Below are 20102 nucleotides of genomic sequence, written 5' to 3' on the forward strand. Positions count from 1 at the left end.
TATTGTATTGTATAAATTAGAAGACTACAACATGAAGGCAGGCATGATAACACCCAAACTCTTATACCTCCGTTCTAACACACCCCAAGTCCCATTCACCCAACATTTGTCTGCTCACTGGCTCGTAATAGGGCAGTACCCCAATTTTAAAATTCCTATCTTTGTTTCCAATTCACTTCATGGCCTCACCTCTCACTATCTCTGTAATTCCCTCCAACTCCCAACTACATTCATCTAATTCAGGACTCTTGCACATCCCTAATTTTAATCACTACTCAGTAGGTGGCAGTGCCTTCAGTTGACAAGGTCCTAAGTTCTGGAATTTCTTCCTTCTTTCTCTCCATCTTTCTGTCTCATGTTCCCCCTTAAAGACAATTGCTAAAAGTTGCCTGTGTCCTTATCTGGTTAGGTGTCAAACTTAATTTAAGTTGCTCCTGTGAAATACCCTGGGATAATATACGTATGAATGTATGAGTTAGGAGTAGGAATAGGCCCTTAACGCTTACTCAATAAGATCACGGCTGATCTGATTACTTCACATTCCCCCCAATCTCTTTACACCTTTCATCTCTCCGCTATGCAAAATATACTGTGGATTTATGTGCATGTGCACATCATATATATATAGACACACACAGACAAGCTGTTTAATCACTCATGTTTAAGCAGCTCTCAACTGGAACTCTCCCTGTGCCCTGAATCATCCTCTGATTTTAATATTTATTCATTATTTTTAAGAGATATAGTGGTGTCTGCCTCAGTCACTCGTTTGGCAGTGTTCCCTGAGAACAAAATATTTCAATTTCTCAGCAACGTTAGTGAGATTTAACCAATCCTTGGATGATAATGGGATAGTGTAGGGGGATGGGCTTAGATTAATTCACAGGTTGGGTCGAAGGGCCTGTTCTGCACTGTATTATTCTATGTTCAATTTATGTAACATCCCAATGATCTTAAGGCTGTCGTAAAACATTTTACAGTGAAGAGATTCCAGGGAACAGTCATATCCAACTCAAAACATTAAAGCGGTTTCTCTCTCCATAGGTGCTACTGGACCAGCTGAGTTTCTTTGGCGTTTTCTGTGTTAGTTTCAGATTTCCAGTGTCCGCACAGTATTTTGCTTTTATTACAGCAAGGACCTTTTTTGAATTTCAGTCACTGCTATTATGTCAGAAACACAGCAGCCATATTGTACACAGCAAGCTCCCCGAAACAAGAGTGAGGTCATGCTGAAATAATCTATTTTAAGTTGTTGGTGGAAAGACTCTATGACTCTATGTATATTGATAAGGACAAGAGGAAGATTTCTCATATTCAGCTTTGAAGTAATGACCATATGGGATCTTATACGTCCACATCAGAAGGTAAATAGGACCTTGATTTAATGTCTTTTCCAATGTTGCAATACACCATTTGTACTCCAACAGCACTTTCTGCAAATATTTTTTCTCTCCTGACACACCTTGTCAATTTGAACAATAATTTTAAATCAACAAATTCTTATGATTAGATTAGATTACTTACAGTGTGGAAACAGGCCCTTCGGCCCAACAAGTCCACACCGACCTGCCGAAGCGCAACCCACCCATTACCCTACATTTACCCCTTTTACCTAACACTACTGGCAATTTAGCATGGCCAATTCACCTGACCTGCACATCTTTGGAGTGTGGAAGGAAACCGGAGCACCCGGAGGAAACCCATGCAGACACGGGGAGAATGTGCAAACTCCACACAGTCAGTCGCCTGAGTCGGGAATTGAACCCAGGTCTCTGGCGCTGTGAGGCAGCAGTGCTAACCACTGTGCTACCGTGCCGCCCATCATTGACCTCCTCCAAACAGAGGAAATAATCTTTACTTATTCGTTCCATCAAAACCCTCCCTAATCTCAGTAATCCGTATTGTGTCTCTTCATCGTCTCTTCAATGGTAGTATAGTGCTCGTATGGCAAGATTGTCTTCTTTGAGTCAACTCTGGCTCAACTGGTAACACTCTAATCTCAGACTCACGAGGTTGTAGCTTCAAGTACCACTCCAGGTCTTGGAGCACAAGAATCCAAACTGCTATTCCAGTGCAGTACCGACAGTGAAACTGATAAGCCATTAAACTGAGGCCTCTCCACACCCTTAGGAGGAAAGAGGAAAAAAAACATGCCATGCCATTATTTCAAAGCAGAACAGGAGAGTTACCCCTGGTGCCAAGGCCAATATCTTTCTCTCAAATAGCATCACAAAAATAGATGACCCAGCCATCATCTCTTGCTGTTTGTAGCAGCTCAATGTGCACAATTGTTGCGTTTTCCACAAGACAATATTGATTAACTGTCATAAGTATCCCATTGACCGTAAAGCACTTTGAAACATCTGGTGGTCATGTATGTTTTTTTTATTAAAAAATTATCATCTACAACTTCCAATCCACAGCATCACCTTGGTCAGTTCATGCTTTAGCCTTGCTATGGATTTCAAGTCCATTCTGTTAAGGGGCAGCAGAAAATTTTAAATAGTCCATATGTATAAAGGTGGAAGTGAGTCCGTAGCAGTGCCTAGGAATGATCAAAATGCATACTTGCTCCCCATAGCCTAAATTACGCAGTGAAAGTTACCTTTCAAGGGCTTTCCCATTGCTGGTATTCAAGGAACTGATCAGTTGTTACCCAGTTCAGCCTCTTCTACATTTTTGGATATCAGTATTTCCCAGTTGCATACCACAACTATCTACTTTACTGACGGTCGTTTCTACTGTCCTCATTTCTAAGCATTGGGCTATGGATTTCCATTGGATTGGTACGTACTCACGGGCAAAATATTGCAATGATTTGCCATTGTTTTCTGCAGGATAGTTGACCATAAAGCTGTCTTCCTTTTACCATCTATCTTTGGGTATATTGGGAAGTTTAAAGGCTGATAATGAATTGGTTGCTTTACAAAGATACCTTCCATGGTCAATAAGTTCTGGTGCAGGACTCAAACGCACCCATCCAGAGAGAGGGATATGATGACATTGTCTCAAAATCTCCACTACTTTAATGTATACTATAAAAATAGTGATAGCCTCTACTTGCTCCTCCTTGACTTCTTTTAACAGTCTAGACTGCAGTCCATCACGCCCTGTGATTCATCAATAAGTACTGCAACCTTTTTTGAAGCAAATAAAACAATTTCTAATTCATTAAACATCTTCTGCTGAAAATTTACAACTTCCCTGTTAGCTCTTCCAATGCCCCTGTGTACATCTCTATATCACTTTCTAGATTTCTTATTATCAGAGATTTCATTAGCCTCAGATGTATAATGAGTGCATTTTAAGTTCCTTCTTAGATTTGAGCTCTTTAGTTTTCCACAGAACTCTATTATTTGATAAGAGCACTCAACCTTACCATTTGGCAATAAGTCTATTTTCTAATTTGTCCATCTTGTTTGAGTTTCTACTTCTGTGTACTCAGGTGGATCACTTCACTAGATTTTTTATCTGATTATTAAAGGCCTAATCCCTTTTTATCTTGTAGAACGTTTTCTTTTTCCAACCCTACACCTTATGTTTGACTCTGCTTTTCCACACTTACAATGAATCTCATTCTGTTCTGGTTTCCCCTAAAACTGGAAAATAGTAGATTTTTTTTAAAAAAATCATGCATATGTGGTTTAATTTAGAATACAGTATGATTAGTGGTGGGTGTAAAATATAATTTAATGAGCTACATTATATAGTTCAGAGCTAATTGAATTTTTAATCAATTAATATCCAGTTTACTAATAAACCAAACTCTGTTAAAGAGGCTTTTATTAAATATTTAGTAAAATGAGTAAATTTAGTGCGGTGATTTGAATTTACCTTTTCGACTAAGCCTGTCATAAAGCAGTACTCCAGAATGTTTTTTGAGTTAAATTACAAATGTAACACCCAGAAGATTATAATGTGTGATAAATGCAATGTAACTGATATGTATAGCAAAGGTAATCTTCTTGCCAGAAATACATTAATGTAGTCAGTTTAAAACTTCCTGTCCTCATCTATTAGCATTGACGATCGCAGGAGCTCTCTTTAACCATGGGATTCCCAAACTGTCATGTCACTACTACAAGTGAGGAGAGCAGGTATTCCTGGCCTAGCTTTTAATCTAAGAGAATTCAAATACACAGTGGCCTGTGGAGTGTACAGATCCAACTTGTAATTCTTCAGCTATCCTGTGATCAGTTGATATATTTTTGCATATTTGCATGCTGAATAATGGACTGAACTTCCAGATTTTGTGTTAGTGTGCTGACAAGTGAGATGCATGGCACCCAGTCCATCAATAACTTTTCTCGTGTAATCTTTCACTCTTTGCCTTAATCATTTTACATCCAGCCTCTGCACTCCCCTTCTCTTGGAAACACACTGCAGGAAAGATGGAACTGTCACTAATGTCAGGAAATTCAAGCATTCAGGCCATTTACACCAGTGGCACACCATTTCAGATCGGAATTGGTCCTTCCTCTGTGTTGCTTGAGAGCACATCCCAGAAAGGGAAGCTGACACTTCACTTTGCCAACAGGGTCCTGGGGCTGCTGGTGGATGCTGGGTGGTGAAGAGGTGACAGTGTTTTATTCTGCTGACCAGCAAAATAGGTCACACAATCAGTCACAGCCAACCTGCACCAAGATGGCTGGCCAGATTAGTGCTGTGCCATGGGTCAAAAGCAACACATGGTACTGTAGGAAGAGGACCGTTAAACTTATGCATTCTGCCAGAGTAACTGTCACCATCTTCTCCGTCTCACTTGAGGGCCTCAACTAACTTCTCCACACACATCTCACCAAGGCTCATGTATTGCAACTCTTGCCATTGCATGCATCATGTCTACTCAACGGTTCTAACCCACCTCATATATACAAGCCATGGAAATCTAGGTCGAGCGCACCCAGTGTCAGCCAACTAGGTGCATGGATCTGCACTCCATCACTTTAGCCATTGGTGCTCAGTATCAGTGGCAAAGCAAGAAAGGGACGAGAGATCTTGACCTCACTCCAGGTGTCTCTTGTTCAAGGGAGATAGGTTAGTGACTTCAGGTACCAATAGGGAGAAGGATCTACACAAATTCAAGGCTTAGGGGTGTCCTATCGGCAGTTCACATGTTCAATCTCCCTCATAACACTGATCTGCTGAGAAAAGCTGCACAAAGCATTGCCTTTCGCACTGTCCTAGAGAATGCTCAAGCATGTGAGGGCAGCATAGCAGTTAACACTCACTCGGAAATATTGAAGGCTAACTAATGATGGATGGATCAAATGGAGATGCCTCAGGATTCTTCTCAATCTGCTGCCTATCATGAGGGACTTCCCTGCACAGTACTCAGACATGATATGCTGGTTGAAGCCTTAAGAGCCATGAAACGTTAGCAGCCTGCAATGTTAGTGCACTGTCTCACTGAATACTTTTCCTGCTGAATTTAAGAGAAAAAGCAGCAATGTGTGGACACTTGAAAATGTGATCACCCACAGATATGAAGCATACAATCAGATGGATAATGAAACATTTATTCAGCAACAGAAAAGGTGAGAGCCTTTCAGCAACAATATAGGGACCATTTGTTCTTTGCACTAATTGCTTGCCATTTAACTGACAATGTTAAGCAAATAGAGTTAGTTCTTTCTGGTTTCTCACATTAGACAACACATTGCTCTATGATGCTCTCATGGACGTTACTCCAGGTCAATGTACTGCTCCTTGCTTCTCAGCTTCATCCTCAGAAGATTTCTAACGATCCCCCATTTCTCCTGCATCCAAGAAATTCCACCCCATTTGTCAGCTCCAGCTGTGGTGTGTACAAGTAAGGTGTTGGTGCAGTACTGCACTGCAAATGCATGGAAATGGGGCAGTTGCTCCTTAATGGTGAGATTTTGAAGTCATTGTTTAAACTTTAAAGCAGCAAATTTATACTCAATGAACAAAACTTCTAACATCTTCATTCTTGCCTTATTCTTCCAATTTTCTCATCATTGCCTATGGTACTCCAGGCAGGGGAAAATTCCACCACTATGTCCCAGCATGCTTTCAGAATCAAAAACCATTTTCCAGGACATTGATGGTAATGGATGCTTATGACTCTGATTGTCAAAGACAAGTAGTTAGGTTCTCCCTTGTTGAAGATGATATTTGCCTGGCACTTGTGTGGTGGCACGAATGTTACTTGCCATTTATCAGTTCAAGCCTGTATTTTGCATTGAACTTGCTGCACATGAGTATGTTGTACCTATTGAATATGTTGTACCTATTATAGTAAGCTCTGAATTTCATTTCAATGGAAATGGGAATCATGCAGTTTGGAACACACAAATCCAGTTTTACACCCATCTGCTGCATTGAAAATCTAGTCCTTTATGTGTAGCTTGTATTTTAACTCTGCACATTTTGGCATCCCAGTGCATATATTTTTAATTTGTTGCTGGTGTATAGGTGACATGTATATTCATCTCTAGTTGCTGCCAAATGATGGTGGGCCTTCATGTGGAGCAACTTTAGTATGAATGGAGTGTCACAAGAAACAAATAATTCAATATATTAAACCCACTTAATTTTGTGCTTGCCAGCATAAGTATTTGTCAATTTTGAGGTTGCAAAGGGTTGAATTTATCAGCATGAATTACATTAATCATTCATTATTTCTGTCCAATATTTAACTTGTATGACAGAGCAGTAGCCAAGAAATAGTCCCCAGTTTAATAGGAGCTCAGATTTGTTTTTTTTACACTTGCAGGGTTTAAGAGGAGAGCCAGGACTTCCAGGCCAGACTGGCCCAATTGGGATTCCTGGAGCAAAGGGAAATAAGGTAGGGATTTAAATCCATGACTGGGCTAAACATGAAGTTCACATACTGTTCCAAATTGCATTCTACCTTCTGAATAATGTATTTGTTTGAACTTGAACGAACCCCAAATTTTGACCAAACCAACTCCATATTGATTTTGGCTTATAAAATCATTGCTTACAAAAACGGTTCTTCAACTGGAATAATAATGTTACAAAAAGGAATTAAAATGAAAGTATGTGTTAATGTTTGTAAAATGACAAAAATCATTGTAGCAAAAGGTATACCCACATTTTTAATGAAAGCTTGTAATATCTTAGTTTTACCACTTACATATTCACACTTAACACTTTCATGTTATATAATATTATTTTACAGGGTGAGCCAGGAAATCCTGGGAGGAAAGGGAGCCAGGTATTAATTACTTCCTCTCTAATTGCTGTTTTAAGTAATACTAATGGCATCTGGCTCAGAGAAGTGGGACCATTATTGAACATTGTAGAACCATAGAGTGAGACAGCACTGAAGAATGCCTTTCAACCCATTGCCTTTCAACCCATTGTGTCCATGCTGGCTCCTTGCAAAGTCAATTTGTCCGTCTCCTCATAGACATGAAATTTTTTAACTACTTCAGGTATCTATCTAATTCCCACTTGAATGGCAATTGAATATGGTTCCATGACTCCTTCTTGCATTGTGTCCATATCATAGCACTGGGTTTATTCTAATCTTGTTTCTTTTTTCTTTGCTGATAATCTTGCATCCATGTCTCATGCTTACTAATCCTCATGACACTGAAAATGTGTTGAAGCTCTTTAATACACTGTGCAAATCTGTCATTGATTTTGTTCGCATTTTCATTTTTCAATGGATCCCTCCACTCTCAATTTAAGCTTTGCCATTCTCCTTTGGAAAAGTCCAGTAGCAATATCTGATTTTGCTTCAGTGCAACTGATAAAGAGAAAGCAGAATTATTCATTTTGCAAGTCTTTCTAAGACAACAGAAGAAGTATGATGAGTAACCATGGTATGTTCAGTTCAACTCCAGGATTAGTGGCACATTAATTTGCTCCTGCCATAATTTTAAAACTGTTACTTTGATTATCAACAAATATGGAATTAAATGTGGTATTTTAAGTATCCTGTAAAGCAATGACCATTGTATCATGGAATGGTTACAGCATTAAAGTCAACCATTTGTCTAGTTCTGTCTGTGCCAGCTATTTCTCCAATAACATTTTAATTTGTTGGGGGTCACCCTGTTTTTTACTCATTATTATGCAGTTCTCTTTTAAAAGCCTGAATCTGCAGCCACCACACTCTTGGACAACACATTCTTAGTTCTAACCACTCACTGTGTAAGGAAACCTTTCCTCATGTCACTGTTGCTTCTTTTGTCAATAACCTCACATCAGGATTTTCTAGATGATTATTCAACCCACCAAGGACAGTTTCTGCCTATCTCCTTGGTCATGACCTTGCATAAATTTGAACACTTATATTGAATTTAGATTAGATTCCCTACAGTGTGGAAACAGGCCCTTCGGCCCAACAAATCCACACTGACCCTCCGAAGAGTAACCCACCCAGACTCATTTTGCTACATTTACCCATGACTAATGCACCTAACAGTATGGGCAATTTAGCTTGGCCACTTCACCTGACCTGCACCTCTTTTGGATTGTGAGAGGAAGCTGGAGCACCCGGAGAAAACCCACGCAGACATGGGGAAAATGTGCAAACTCCACACAGTCACCCGAGGTTGGAATCGAACCCAGCTCCCTGGCACTGAACCACTGTGCCGCCCAAAATGTTCTCTTCTCCAAGGATAACAGCAATAGCTTTAGAAATCAACCCACGTAACCAAAGTTCCTCATTATGGGACCATTCTCCTGAATCTTGTTTCCACTCTCTCTAAGACTGTCTCATCACTTGTAGCACATGGACGACTGAATGCCTGATGAAGCATTATTTATTGTTAGTGCTGTAAACTTGGTTGTTAAATGTGACATTGGAATATTTTAATCTAGTGAATCAATTTTTGATTTGGATGAAAGTTTTCCCAAGACAGGATGAGTTTTTATTTTTGTGATAAAATCATGAATCAATTCTTTGATAAATTTGCTTGTAAATAAGGAGTGACTCTGTGATTTGATATTGTTGGCAGAGAGCTGTACCCAGGGGAGTATACTTGAATGTAATAGTATTATGTATTTTCTCATCCAGGCTGAGAAAGGCAAAGAAGGAGCCCCTGGCTCACCAGGGCCACAGGTAATCAAAAAGAAATGTTTGTGCGCACGGAATATATACTTATGTCACTGTTTGCAAATGTAATTTATTTTCATGAAAGTGTTTCATTAGTAACCTGCTGTGTTCACATTTTCTCAGGGAGCTATTGGTGCTAAAGGAGCAAAAGGCGAGGTAATTGTCTGCAAATTAACCAAAATAAAACGTAATTATCCTTTACTTTGCTGCCTAATACTTTCCTATCAAAATTACTGTCCGTTGCCAACTTATATATAAACGTAGCTGTTCCCTTACAGGCAACCTGAGGCAGACAGCCAGCAACACATGTAGCCTCAGCAGTGGGGACTTGCTTCAATTTTGATTGGTGGGTAGGCAATGCTTCATTATTACTGGCTGGTGGGCTGCAACTAGAAATCAGATGGTTCAGAACAGCCCATCAGCTCCAGGTCACCTCAATACTGGATAGGCAGCCAAACATGGAAACCAAAAGAAGTTAGATATATGGGAGTGGTGGAACGTGGGAGCAGGGCGGGATCCTGGAGTGGCAGTGACATAGCTGGTGTTGTGAAAGCCAAAGTTACACTTTTGCCCTTTCTCACCCCTCAAATGTATCTGCAGATCCCACCTTGGCTGGATCTCGAGTGAATACTGGATGGAGCATAGCATCCTTGTGAAGGGATTAGGCAGGATAAATAGAAGCAGATTATTTTAAGTGTTCCAGGTGCCCTGGACAAGAGAACTCCAGCTGTGACTCAATAGATAACAATCAAAGATCAGAAGGCTGAAGATTTAAGTCTGTTGCAGGGATTTGAGGACATAAATCTACACTGATATTCTACTGCAGCACTGAGTAAATGCTGTATTGTTGGAAATTCCATCTATTGAATGAGACATTAAATGAAGGCCCTTTCTACTATACCAAATGGTAAAAGATCCTATGCCATTAATTTAATGAAAGAGAAGCAAAGTTCTCTTTGGTCAATGTTTATTTCTCAAGCAACATCATGTGACGCATTGTCTTGTCATGCTTGAATTGCAATTTGTAGGAGCTTGCTGTGTACAAACTGGCTGCCTCATCTCCTGCATTAAAGTAACAACAACATGGCAACACTTCTTAATTTGCTTAAATCACTTTGGAACGCCCTAAACCGCACAATAGAAATGCAAGACTTTCTTTTCAAGATTAAATGCAAGATGTTTGGTATAGATGTTTGGTGGAACAAAACATTTTGCAGAGAATGAAGTGAGGCTGTGGGATGTTAAGTTTGAAACAAAGGCCATCGGAACATTTAAAAATAACATTGATATCTGATTGAAGGAAAATACGCTTTTCACTGTGCCATTTTTGCCAAAGAAGTAAGTTTTTACTAAGTGCCTTTTTGTTGCCATCCTAGTGACTAGTGAAAATGACCTCTAGATGTTTCCCTCTGCGATATGATTCTTTGTCACAAACCTTTGTTGAAGCAGCATCCATGAGGAATTCTAAAAGAAAAGTAATTGCTTAAAATCACGAATATGAAAGGTATGAAGAGAAGGTTGAACAGAGATCAATATGTTTCATGTTATAGACATTGTCTGGATCTGCTGTGGAATCAGAACATGTCAACCTGTGCATTCTTGCACCTACCAAAATGCCACAACATTATGTAACTTTGCCTGGGATGTTTGCCTTTTCACACTACAGTTGTGTTTGCAATGCATTTTAGGAGCCATGATGGAGTGTGGATGTGGAAAAGATAGAAAATCTGCTTCAATTTGCTATACAGTAGCTCAGCTTCTTTCCAGCATTTAAAGCCCTCACCAGTAGCAACCCCCATCCCATCCATATTCCCCTCAGATTTCCCACCTGCCAACTTCATTCCTCCCATATATCCCACATAGACTCTCGCCTGATATACATTGGGTATTGTCCTCAGGAGCTATGCAGTAGCAATGGTAATTACTTTAAAATTATTGAGAAAAATAAGCCATTGACAGTCTAATAACACGCTGAATTCAAACCCATTATTATAGATACTGAAAATAAACCAAACATGTGCTAGTGTGTAACCAAAAATGTAAATTTTCAGTTGCCTATTAGGTATATAAGCAAACAAGAAGCCATGCCAAAGACATTTTCTGTTATCCCAGTTTCTTAAAGTGTCAAATCATTCCATACGCTAAACTGAGGCCAATTGAGCTATTGAAACCCAATCATACATTCATAGTCGTTTCAGCTGTCATTATAATCCTTACAGTGTGGAAACAGCCCCTTCGGCCCAACAAGTCCACACCCTCTGAAAGTAACCCACCCAGACCCATTCCCCTACCCTATATTTACCCCTGACTAATTCATGTAACCTACAATCTCTGAATGCAATCCACCTAACCTGCATACCTTTGGATTATGGGAAGAAACCGGAGTAAACCCACACAGACATGGGGAGAGTGTGCAAACTCCACACAGACAGTCACCCGAGGCTGGAATCGAACCCCGGTCCCTGGCATTCTGAGGTAGCAGTGCTAACCACTGAGCCATTGTGCCATCCTAACAAAAGCTTTCAGCCATATTGTCTGAAACTGACAGCAAAGAATGGTTTAATTTCCCTTTCAGGCAAATTGCCTCTCAATCAATGGAAAGCAATAGGTACAAATATATTTTTTAACTTACAAAGGCAGAAATCTGTAATAGCCAGAGCTAGTGGTTAGTTTAAATCACAGCACAAAAAATAATACAAGCAGAACTTTATTTTACATTTTTAGTATATATTATGGCACTTCAAAGGAAAAGGTAATGGAAATTGTTGCACATCCACAACTGTTGGTCAATGCAAGATCCACTTACCTTTGCAAGTCAGGGCCCTAGGATGAATCCCTGCCATAAAATAGTGACATTTGAGGATGTCCAAACAGTTACATTTTAATTTTACTTAGTATCTGGCTCCTCAGCAGGTTTCCCAAAGGTCATGAACTTAAAACAGAGGTTTTATTTTATATATCACAGCTTTACAAATCCACACCAGTATGTGAAAATTACGTGTGGGAGGAAATGCAATTTTCTTATGGCTGGTGGAATGGGACCTCAATCACTGAAGATTTACATACGTGTTTTACACCCTGATCTTCCTGAGCTATGAAAACACCACATGAAAGGAATGATGTATGTTCAGGAAGTTGTTCTTCCAGCAAAATAATTATATCACCATTTCATGACCCATTTTTCACTTCCATTGGGCGATGAACATTTGACACCTGATGTCAAAATGGCTACTTTCGGTGTAAAACAATTTCTGTGTGATTACTGGACTCTGACATTAGAAGATTATCGTATGTGAAAGGATTGAGTAGCATATTGTGTGTACTCTCGAGAAGAATGAGAGGGAGTCTATTAATATATACAACATTCTTAGTGGTTTTGACAGGGTAGATACTGAGAAGCTGGATGGAGAATTTACAATGAAGTGTCATAATCTCAGGATAAGGGATTGTCCATTTGGGACAGGGATGAGCAAGAATTCCTTCACTCAGTATGAATCCTCAGAATTCTCAACGCCAGGGGCTTGTGACTGCTCAGGTGTTGACTTTATTCAAGACTGAGTTCTAAAGAATTAAGGGACATAAGGATAGACTGTCAAGCTGGTGTTGAAGTAGAAGTTCAGCCGTATGGCTTAATATGGCTTACTCTTCCATTTCTTGTGATATATCTTCAAATGTAATGTGTGCACTTTTCTTGTATGTAACTTAGAAAGGTAATGTGGGACCATCTGGTGAAAGGGGAATTGGTGGCAAGAACGGAGAACCTGGTCTAATGGGCCCGATAGGACCTCGTGGGCCTTCAGGTCAGGAAGGCCCATATGGACTGCCTGGTGTTCCTGGACTTCCTGGGAAACCTGTAAGTGCATTTAGAATACCAGTTTAGTGAATTAACTTTTTGAGGCATATAGGATATGCACATAACATTGTACATTAACTCATCTTTGTTATATTAAGGCAAAGCCTGTCACGGATGAACGGGTAATGAAACTTTGCAGTGACATGCTTCGCAGTGAGTACATATAAACTACAGTCTCACTTCTTGAAATAGAACTATTACAGCTTGACCGATAGTGCAATATATTTTTTCACTCCTATTTCCAAGTCATTGGCTGAATACTTGAGGCAAATAAACTGCTCGGATTATGGGCATAGGTGAGGTGATTGGAACTGATTGGATAATTCTACAGAGAGCTGGAATGAATTCAGTGGACCAAACAGCTGGAATGATGCTCCGGTTCTAATAAAGCTGTCGAGCATGGGTTGCTAGAATTTGCTGAACATTTCCGTTATTATACATTATTATATACTTTATTATATACTTTATAGCTGCTCTTCATGTCTAAACAGTTGACAACCATGGAACTTGTAACACAAGAGACAAGTCCTGTCCCTACTCATTGCCAGTACATTCCCTGGGTGGGGGTAAAGGAGTAGCAGACAAGATCTGGCATCCTGAATATGTGTGCTTTCCTTAGGCCAGTGCCACCTTATTGTAGGATTTTCCTTGAAATCAATAGGGTATAGAGAGTGTTGAACACATTAATACTGCATTTTTGCTGAATGGTGATGTGCAGTGAAAACTTTTAAATACCATCTTATTTTCTGTCACATGTGATTCAGTTGGTATCACTCTTGTTTCTGCATCACAAGATTCTGAATTCATGTCTGACACTCCAGTGTAGTACTGAGGGAGTGCTGCACTGTCAGAGGCACTGTTTTTCAGATGAGAAATTAAACCCCTACCTTCCTGCTTGGATGGATGTCAATAATGCTGTTTGGAGAGCAGGGGAGTTATCTCTGTTTGATATTCCAATCAATATCAATCACTCAATGAACATCACTTAACCAGGTTATCTGGCCATTCCCACAATGGTGACAATGTCGGAGTTTGCATGTGCAAACATGTGTCCCACATTACAACATGGATTACACTTCCAAAATATTGCATCCCCATAAAATGCTTTGAAACATCTAGTGATGGTGAAAGGCGCGATGTAAATATATCCTTTGCATTCAACTATACAGCTCAGTTGCCATCATTACTTCAAAGCATGAGGCCCAGCTGTCAATGTGAAGGAATTAAGGGAACACCTGGACAACCAGGAATGCCAGGACAGCAAGGACAACGGGGATTACCTGGCTACCCAGGCAGGGCAGCCAGACGAGGATATCGAGGGCTACCTGGTGTACCTGGACTACCAGGGATGAAAGGTACAATAAAATTCAGGAAACCTTTCCCATGGGGCTTTGTTCACAACACAAGTTGTTCCAATACTGGCTTTTTTACAACTAATTAGTGGCGAGGGGTAGCAGATTCAATATTTGTTTTCAAAATGGATTTGGATGTATAACTAACGAGGAGAAAATGCTGCAGGATATGAGAAAGCAGCTGGGGGGATAGGGCAAATGTATTTGGCAAATGAAAATCCCTGAGTCTAGCTGATAGCCACTTCTGTCCTGAGTTTAAAGTGATTTGTCCATCACTTAGCTTGCAGAGAGGATACTCCTGGGTAATGTGCAGCATTGTTTGTGTGTCTTTACAAGTGCATAAAGAGTTTGTAATGAGGCATCAGCGATCAAGGTTGCCTGCACAGGAGCCCTGGTGTGTTCTGAATCTGTTTAGCAAGAATGTCTCTTGTTTAAAGCCTGCCTTTGACATACAGGATTTGTCAGACAAAATTTGTTAGTGACTTCCAGTATTTCCATTCCTTGAGCCAAAGGATATCTGCTGATGCCACTCATTTGTTTCAAGCTCAAGGCAATTTCCTAAGCAGCTGGTATGGTAATCGGGCAAGCATTCCTTACCATACTGGTAAAGGAAAAATAGATCTGTCCAGGGCCTGTGTATGGAAGAGGCGTTTGACCTTTTGTGTAGCCAATATAGGGTCTACACTTGTTTAAAGTCCCTTTCTCCGAACTCATTGTGACTGTGCTAGGATAATCACTTCTACTTGCAGTGTAAACGGCTATCCCAAAATGGGAGGTCACAACCAAACAGGTATGCCTTATAAAAAGTACTTGCCCGAATTTTGGTTGAACATTTACTGGCCCAAGCTCAGACACCTTAATCCTTTCCTCCTCATTCCCAATCATATTCAGTGCTCTCCTACAATACAGAAATCTGAAATTGAATTAAATTATTTTTACTGACAAACTGCCTGTGATGACTGTACGGACATCTGTAACTTGCTGATTTCATATATATAATGTATGCAATCCAATGTTCCTCAGACCAAGCCTGCTCTGTACGGCATCTTTCCAATTTCTAAACTGTTGTTTTCCTTAAACTATACTGGGATGGAGAGAACCGTACAGTTGGGACGGGTTCCACCCAAATCAAGCTCGGACCAGAGTCCCAGTGGAGAGGATAAATAGGGCAGTCATAGAAACCTTTAAACTAGTGAATGAGGAATGTTTGCAGGAGGGGTGGGTGGTGTTGGGAAGTGAAAACCAGTTAAAAAAAGGTTCACTAAGAGGCAAATGTTCCAGTTGCCAAAAAACCAACTATCGTAACTTTATAGAGTAAGGGACAAGACTGAAATTGATAAAAAATGCAAACAAAAAATAAAGAATCTGGGAAATGAAGAAATACAAAGGAAACAAAGGTTCATAAAACAGGTATATAAAGTATACCCAGAAAGAAATTTGCAACCGTTTTCAAAATCAACACAAAACTGTTTTCAACTACTTTAGGATAAAGAGGATGGTTTAGAGTAATATGGACCCTTACAGTATTCTGACTTAAAATAAGGAAGTGCCAGACACATTAGAAATTACTTTTCACCAGTGTATACTATACGGAAAGAAGAGAACAAGCTGGGCCTTTCAGGAAATTTGGAAAAGGTACTCATCAAATTTAACAAAGTCAAATTAATAGTAATGGAGAGAAGGATGGCATGAAAGAGTGAAAAGTTCCCAGGACTGCATGATTTCATCCCGGGACTTCAAAGAAAATAGTTGTTCTGGGTATGGATTTTAATGGTTTTCTCAATTCAAAAATTAGATGCCAGTGCTGCTTTACTATTTAAGAAATGAGCGAAGACAAACCAGGAAATCTTGTTGACGTAATGTGTGTCGGAAAAATGAGTTGAGTCTCCACAATTAAATACGGAATAACACCCTCACAGTTTTCACAGATCACAGAAAGCCAACATAGAATGTGTCAGTTAGGGGTCACAGTACTGTCAGTCAGGGGTACAGTTCACACATAGTCCCGGGGTTTGGTCACAGTCAGTCAAGAACCTGGGGCACTCACCATCCAGAGATTTGTCCAAATGTAGTCTATGGACTGGGCAACATTCTGTTCTGTAGGGCCATTAGAGCAGACAGGGCAACTATGTATCGTCAGTCAATGAGCAGCAAGTAAACCGTTCAGGTGTCTGGTCAGTCAGGTCTGGGGCCTGCTTATGGAAATCAGTCCAAGGTCTGTAGTTCTGAGAGTCATTCTGTTGTTAGGGAGGGTGCAGGAATATATTCGGGGGTAGCAGGGAGATCACCGCCAATAAGGTTGGGGAAGATTATAGGGGTATGATGGGGAAACAGACACATTTGTGGAGGTGGAAACAAGGACAAGAATATGAGTTAACTCAAGTTTGGGGTATATGGAACAGCATCAAAGGGCAGAGGCTATAGGAAGGTGGATTATTGGCATTGACCATCACTATGACCTTCACAAGAGGGGAGTGAGTCATCATTAAGGTGTAATATCAGGAGCAGGGAAGACAGTTGAAGCTGAAGTTCCATGTGATGGGTCTCCACATTTAGGAGGGCAATATAGGTGGAAATGAGCTGTCAGGGTACAGAGGGATGAAAGGGATCATGGAGGCTCAGGGTGAGGTACCTGGTGACCAGGCAGAGCTATTGCTCATGGTGACCATCGTGAGCTCTGTTCACGGCTATCACTTGCCATTCTTTAGATGTGTAACGGTTGGGACAATGCCCAATGGATGAAGTTGATGTCAGTTTGATGGGTGAAAGTGCAGGATTCACATCCCCTGGACATTAGGATACTGAAGCAGAAATACGTGAAGTGTTGTTTGCAAATTCCAGCTACATTTTCTTTGCAATTGCTTCTTCACACATTTGTAATGTATGTGGAGTGAATGTGCATAGGCTTCAAATGCTAGTCAGAGGCAGATTACAACATGCCATTGGTGCTAGCCCAACTTACATTGTCATCTCAATGACGTAGAGTTAGTGAGAATAATTTAAAAGGAGGTGCATGTTGAGCAAAGGCACTCCATAACTTGTAGAATATCAAGGAGAACATCACTCCATCAAAAGTCATGTAGTATGATAATGGACTCTACTGAATTCAAGAATATGTTTCACGGTTGAGGTGGGTCTGGGATAGGAAGGGAGTGGAAGTACAGCAGGCACTTCCTTTTGATCAGCTGGTGCCGCAACTTCACCCAGTTTTTGCCTATGTTATGGCCAGGGCCACAGTGGAGTAGACAATAGGGCTGCTGTAGACATGTTTCTGCTGATAGAACCTGTCTAGGGGGCCCTCCAGTATAATCAGACAGAGTGTGGAGCATTATGCTGGTGTGCTGTGATCTGCACAATCACAGCAGGCAATGAGGTGATGTGATTGACGCTGAGGGAATGGGAGAAGGACGAACATATTAAGTTGGAGGATGCTATCCTTTTGCTTGACAAAACCTAGCTGCAGTATGCTGTACAAGCAGACAGGACCTGATCAACACCTGGATCTGGTAGATGCACATTTGAGTGTAGAAGACCATCAAGGACTGTCAGCGTCACTAGGCCAGCATATGGTTTGCAATTTTGAGTGTGACCTGTACCCTGTATTGGTTTGTGTTCTCTTTTTCTGTCTGTAAGCTCATGTTTAGATTTGTCCCCAATTGCTTGCCTGTATGGTATGTTCCATGACTGGACAAATACCAGATGAGGGTATCCAGAGGGCATTAGGGACAGAGTAGCTATGACGTAGGAAGAGTATTACAAAGGGACAGAAGTAGGTCATACAGTCCCTTGAGCCTGTTCTGCCATTCAAGGAGATCCTGGCTAACCCATGGCCTAACTGCATGGACCTACCTTTGACCCATATTCCTCAATATCTTTGCTTAATAAAGATATATCTATCTCTGATTTCAAACTAACAACTATCAACCTTATTTGTGGAAAGAGTTCCAAACATCTACCACCCTTTGTGTGTAGAAGTGCTTCCTAACATCTCTGGCCTTAGTTTTTAGGATATGGTTGAGAGTGTGGTGCTGGAAAAGCACAGCAGATCAGGCAGCATCCAAGGAGCAGGAGAATTGACATTTCGGGCATAAACCTTTCATCAGGAATGACACTTTCTCCTTTTAGAATATGGTTACTAGTTCTAGAATCCCCAGCTGGTGGAATTAGTTTATCTTTATCCACCCTATTTTCTCTGTTCAGGTGGGATAGATTTCAGGACAGGAACACTGTACAACCTGGTGACTACAGTTCCACAGTGACTAGGCTAAAAGAATGGGGCTATGTGTATGTGTGTTTTAGGGAATGTCAGTCATGCTGGCTATGCCTCATTAGCAGCATGACTTTCTAGCTGCTGTATCATGCCAATGCCAGTGAGTGGTAACGCCAGATTGCCAGTGTTTGGCCAGGTGCATAGCAGCCTTTCAAAGATAACACAGGCACAAAGAATTTGGCCATTCAGCAGATATCCAGGGAGTGGTGAGTTGCTGTGGAATATTGCCTGGTGAAATGGGCATAAAATCAGATATGAGGAGCACTGTAGGACTGGGTTAAGTCATCAATGATGTTCATTTCCTAAGCTATGGTGAGAAATCTCACTTGGCTGTATATAGTCTTCTCTTCAAATAAAGAACCTATTTCACCATCCCCCATGTGTGATTGGTATTTTTCTGTGGGATGTGGAAGTCGCTGGCTGGCCAGCATGTGTCGCCTGTCCCTAGTTGTCTTTGAGAAGGTGGTTGTGTTTATATCCAAGATAAACCCAAAACAGCATTGGCCTAGGAGAGAGTACCACACTGATACCTGGTCTGCAGGGTTAAATTAGGATAATAAACCTCAGAAATTAGGAGGTTAGACAGTAATTTGAAGTGTAGTTTGAGATATTAAAGGGAAAACAAAGGGTGGATAGAACAAAACTAGTTCCATTAATTGGGAAGTCTAGGACTAAGACATATGGCCTAGACCCACTTCATTTAGAAGTGAAGTTAGGAAAATATTCTACATATGCTTGGACCTCTGTTTTGCTAATGGCAGTTGATGCTGGAAAAATCTAGGGATAGAAGGCAAAAGCAGTTATTTGAAGTTAGGCCACAGATCAACTATGATCTTATAGAATTGACTTGAATTCTCAGGATTCTTTGCTCCTACATTAATTTTTATTACTCATTCCAAATTGCTACCATTGTGTGACATATGAGGAACATTTCGGACAAGTAGATGAGGTGTAGTTCAAGTGGTGCAGTACTGCTAAAACCAATCTTCCAAGGTTCTCATAATGATGTCTTGGCATTAACTATTATTTTATGCCAATTTCTGCAATAAATTATCTTAAAATTCATCAATATTTTCAGGTGAGCAGGGACCAAAAGGAGCTAAAGGCATGAAAGGTGAAGAGCATCCAGGGTTACCTGGCCCGCCTGGTCAATCAGGTGAGGTTTAGAAAAACTGCAAACAATTAAAACAAAAACACAGGTAAGGTGATGGAGTGTGCTTAGTGTTCCAACATATTATGCTAAGTGTTGGTACAGAGTCAGATCATGTCTGACTTTCCATAAGATGAATTTTAATCTTGGAAGTGCTTTCATTAGCAAGCTAGCCACTGATTTCCAGGTTATTTTAGCATAGAGGCAAAATCAGAAAGTCGAACATGCTTAGCTGATGTTATTGTGATATGCTGAAAATGTGTTGCTGGAAAAGCGCAGCAGGTCAGGCAGCATCCAAGGAACAGGAGAATCGACGTTTCGGGCATAGGCCCTTCTTCAGGAATGAGGAAAGTGTGTCCAGCAGGCTAAGATAAAAGGTAGGGAGGAGGGACTTGGGGGAGGGGCGTTGGAAATGCGATAGG

The 20102-nt window shown here is 40.6% G+C and overlaps 1 protein-coding gene across 1 annotated transcript in view; it reads left to right on the plus strand.

Moving 5' to 3' along the window:
• Positions 1–20102, plus strand: part of LOC122549191 (collagen alpha-1(XXI) chain-like) — a 173905-nt gene that overhangs the window by 150168 nt on the left and 3635 nt on the right. Inside the window, exons 21-28 of the mRNA XM_043688582.1 lie at positions 6740–6811; positions 7169–7204; positions 9017–9061; positions 9179–9211; positions 12762–12908; positions 13007–13061; positions 14078–14263; positions 19609–19686. Coding sequence (XP_043544517.1) covers positions 6740–6811; positions 7169–7204; positions 9017–9061; positions 9179–9211; positions 12762–12908; positions 13007–13061; positions 14078–14263; positions 19609–19686 — 652 coding nt within the window. The remainder of the gene's footprint in view (positions 1–6739; positions 6812–7168; positions 7205–9016; positions 9062–9178; positions 9212–12761; positions 12909–13006; positions 13062–14077; positions 14264–19608; positions 19687–20102) is intronic.

The sequence above is a fragment of the Chiloscyllium plagiosum genome, chromosome 4 (assembly GCF_004010195.1).
Source record: "Chiloscyllium plagiosum isolate BGI_BamShark_2017 chromosome 4, ASM401019v2, whole genome shotgun sequence".
Classification (NCBI taxonomy): domain Eukaryota; kingdom Metazoa; phylum Chordata; class Chondrichthyes; order Orectolobiformes; family Hemiscylliidae; genus Chiloscyllium; species Chiloscyllium plagiosum.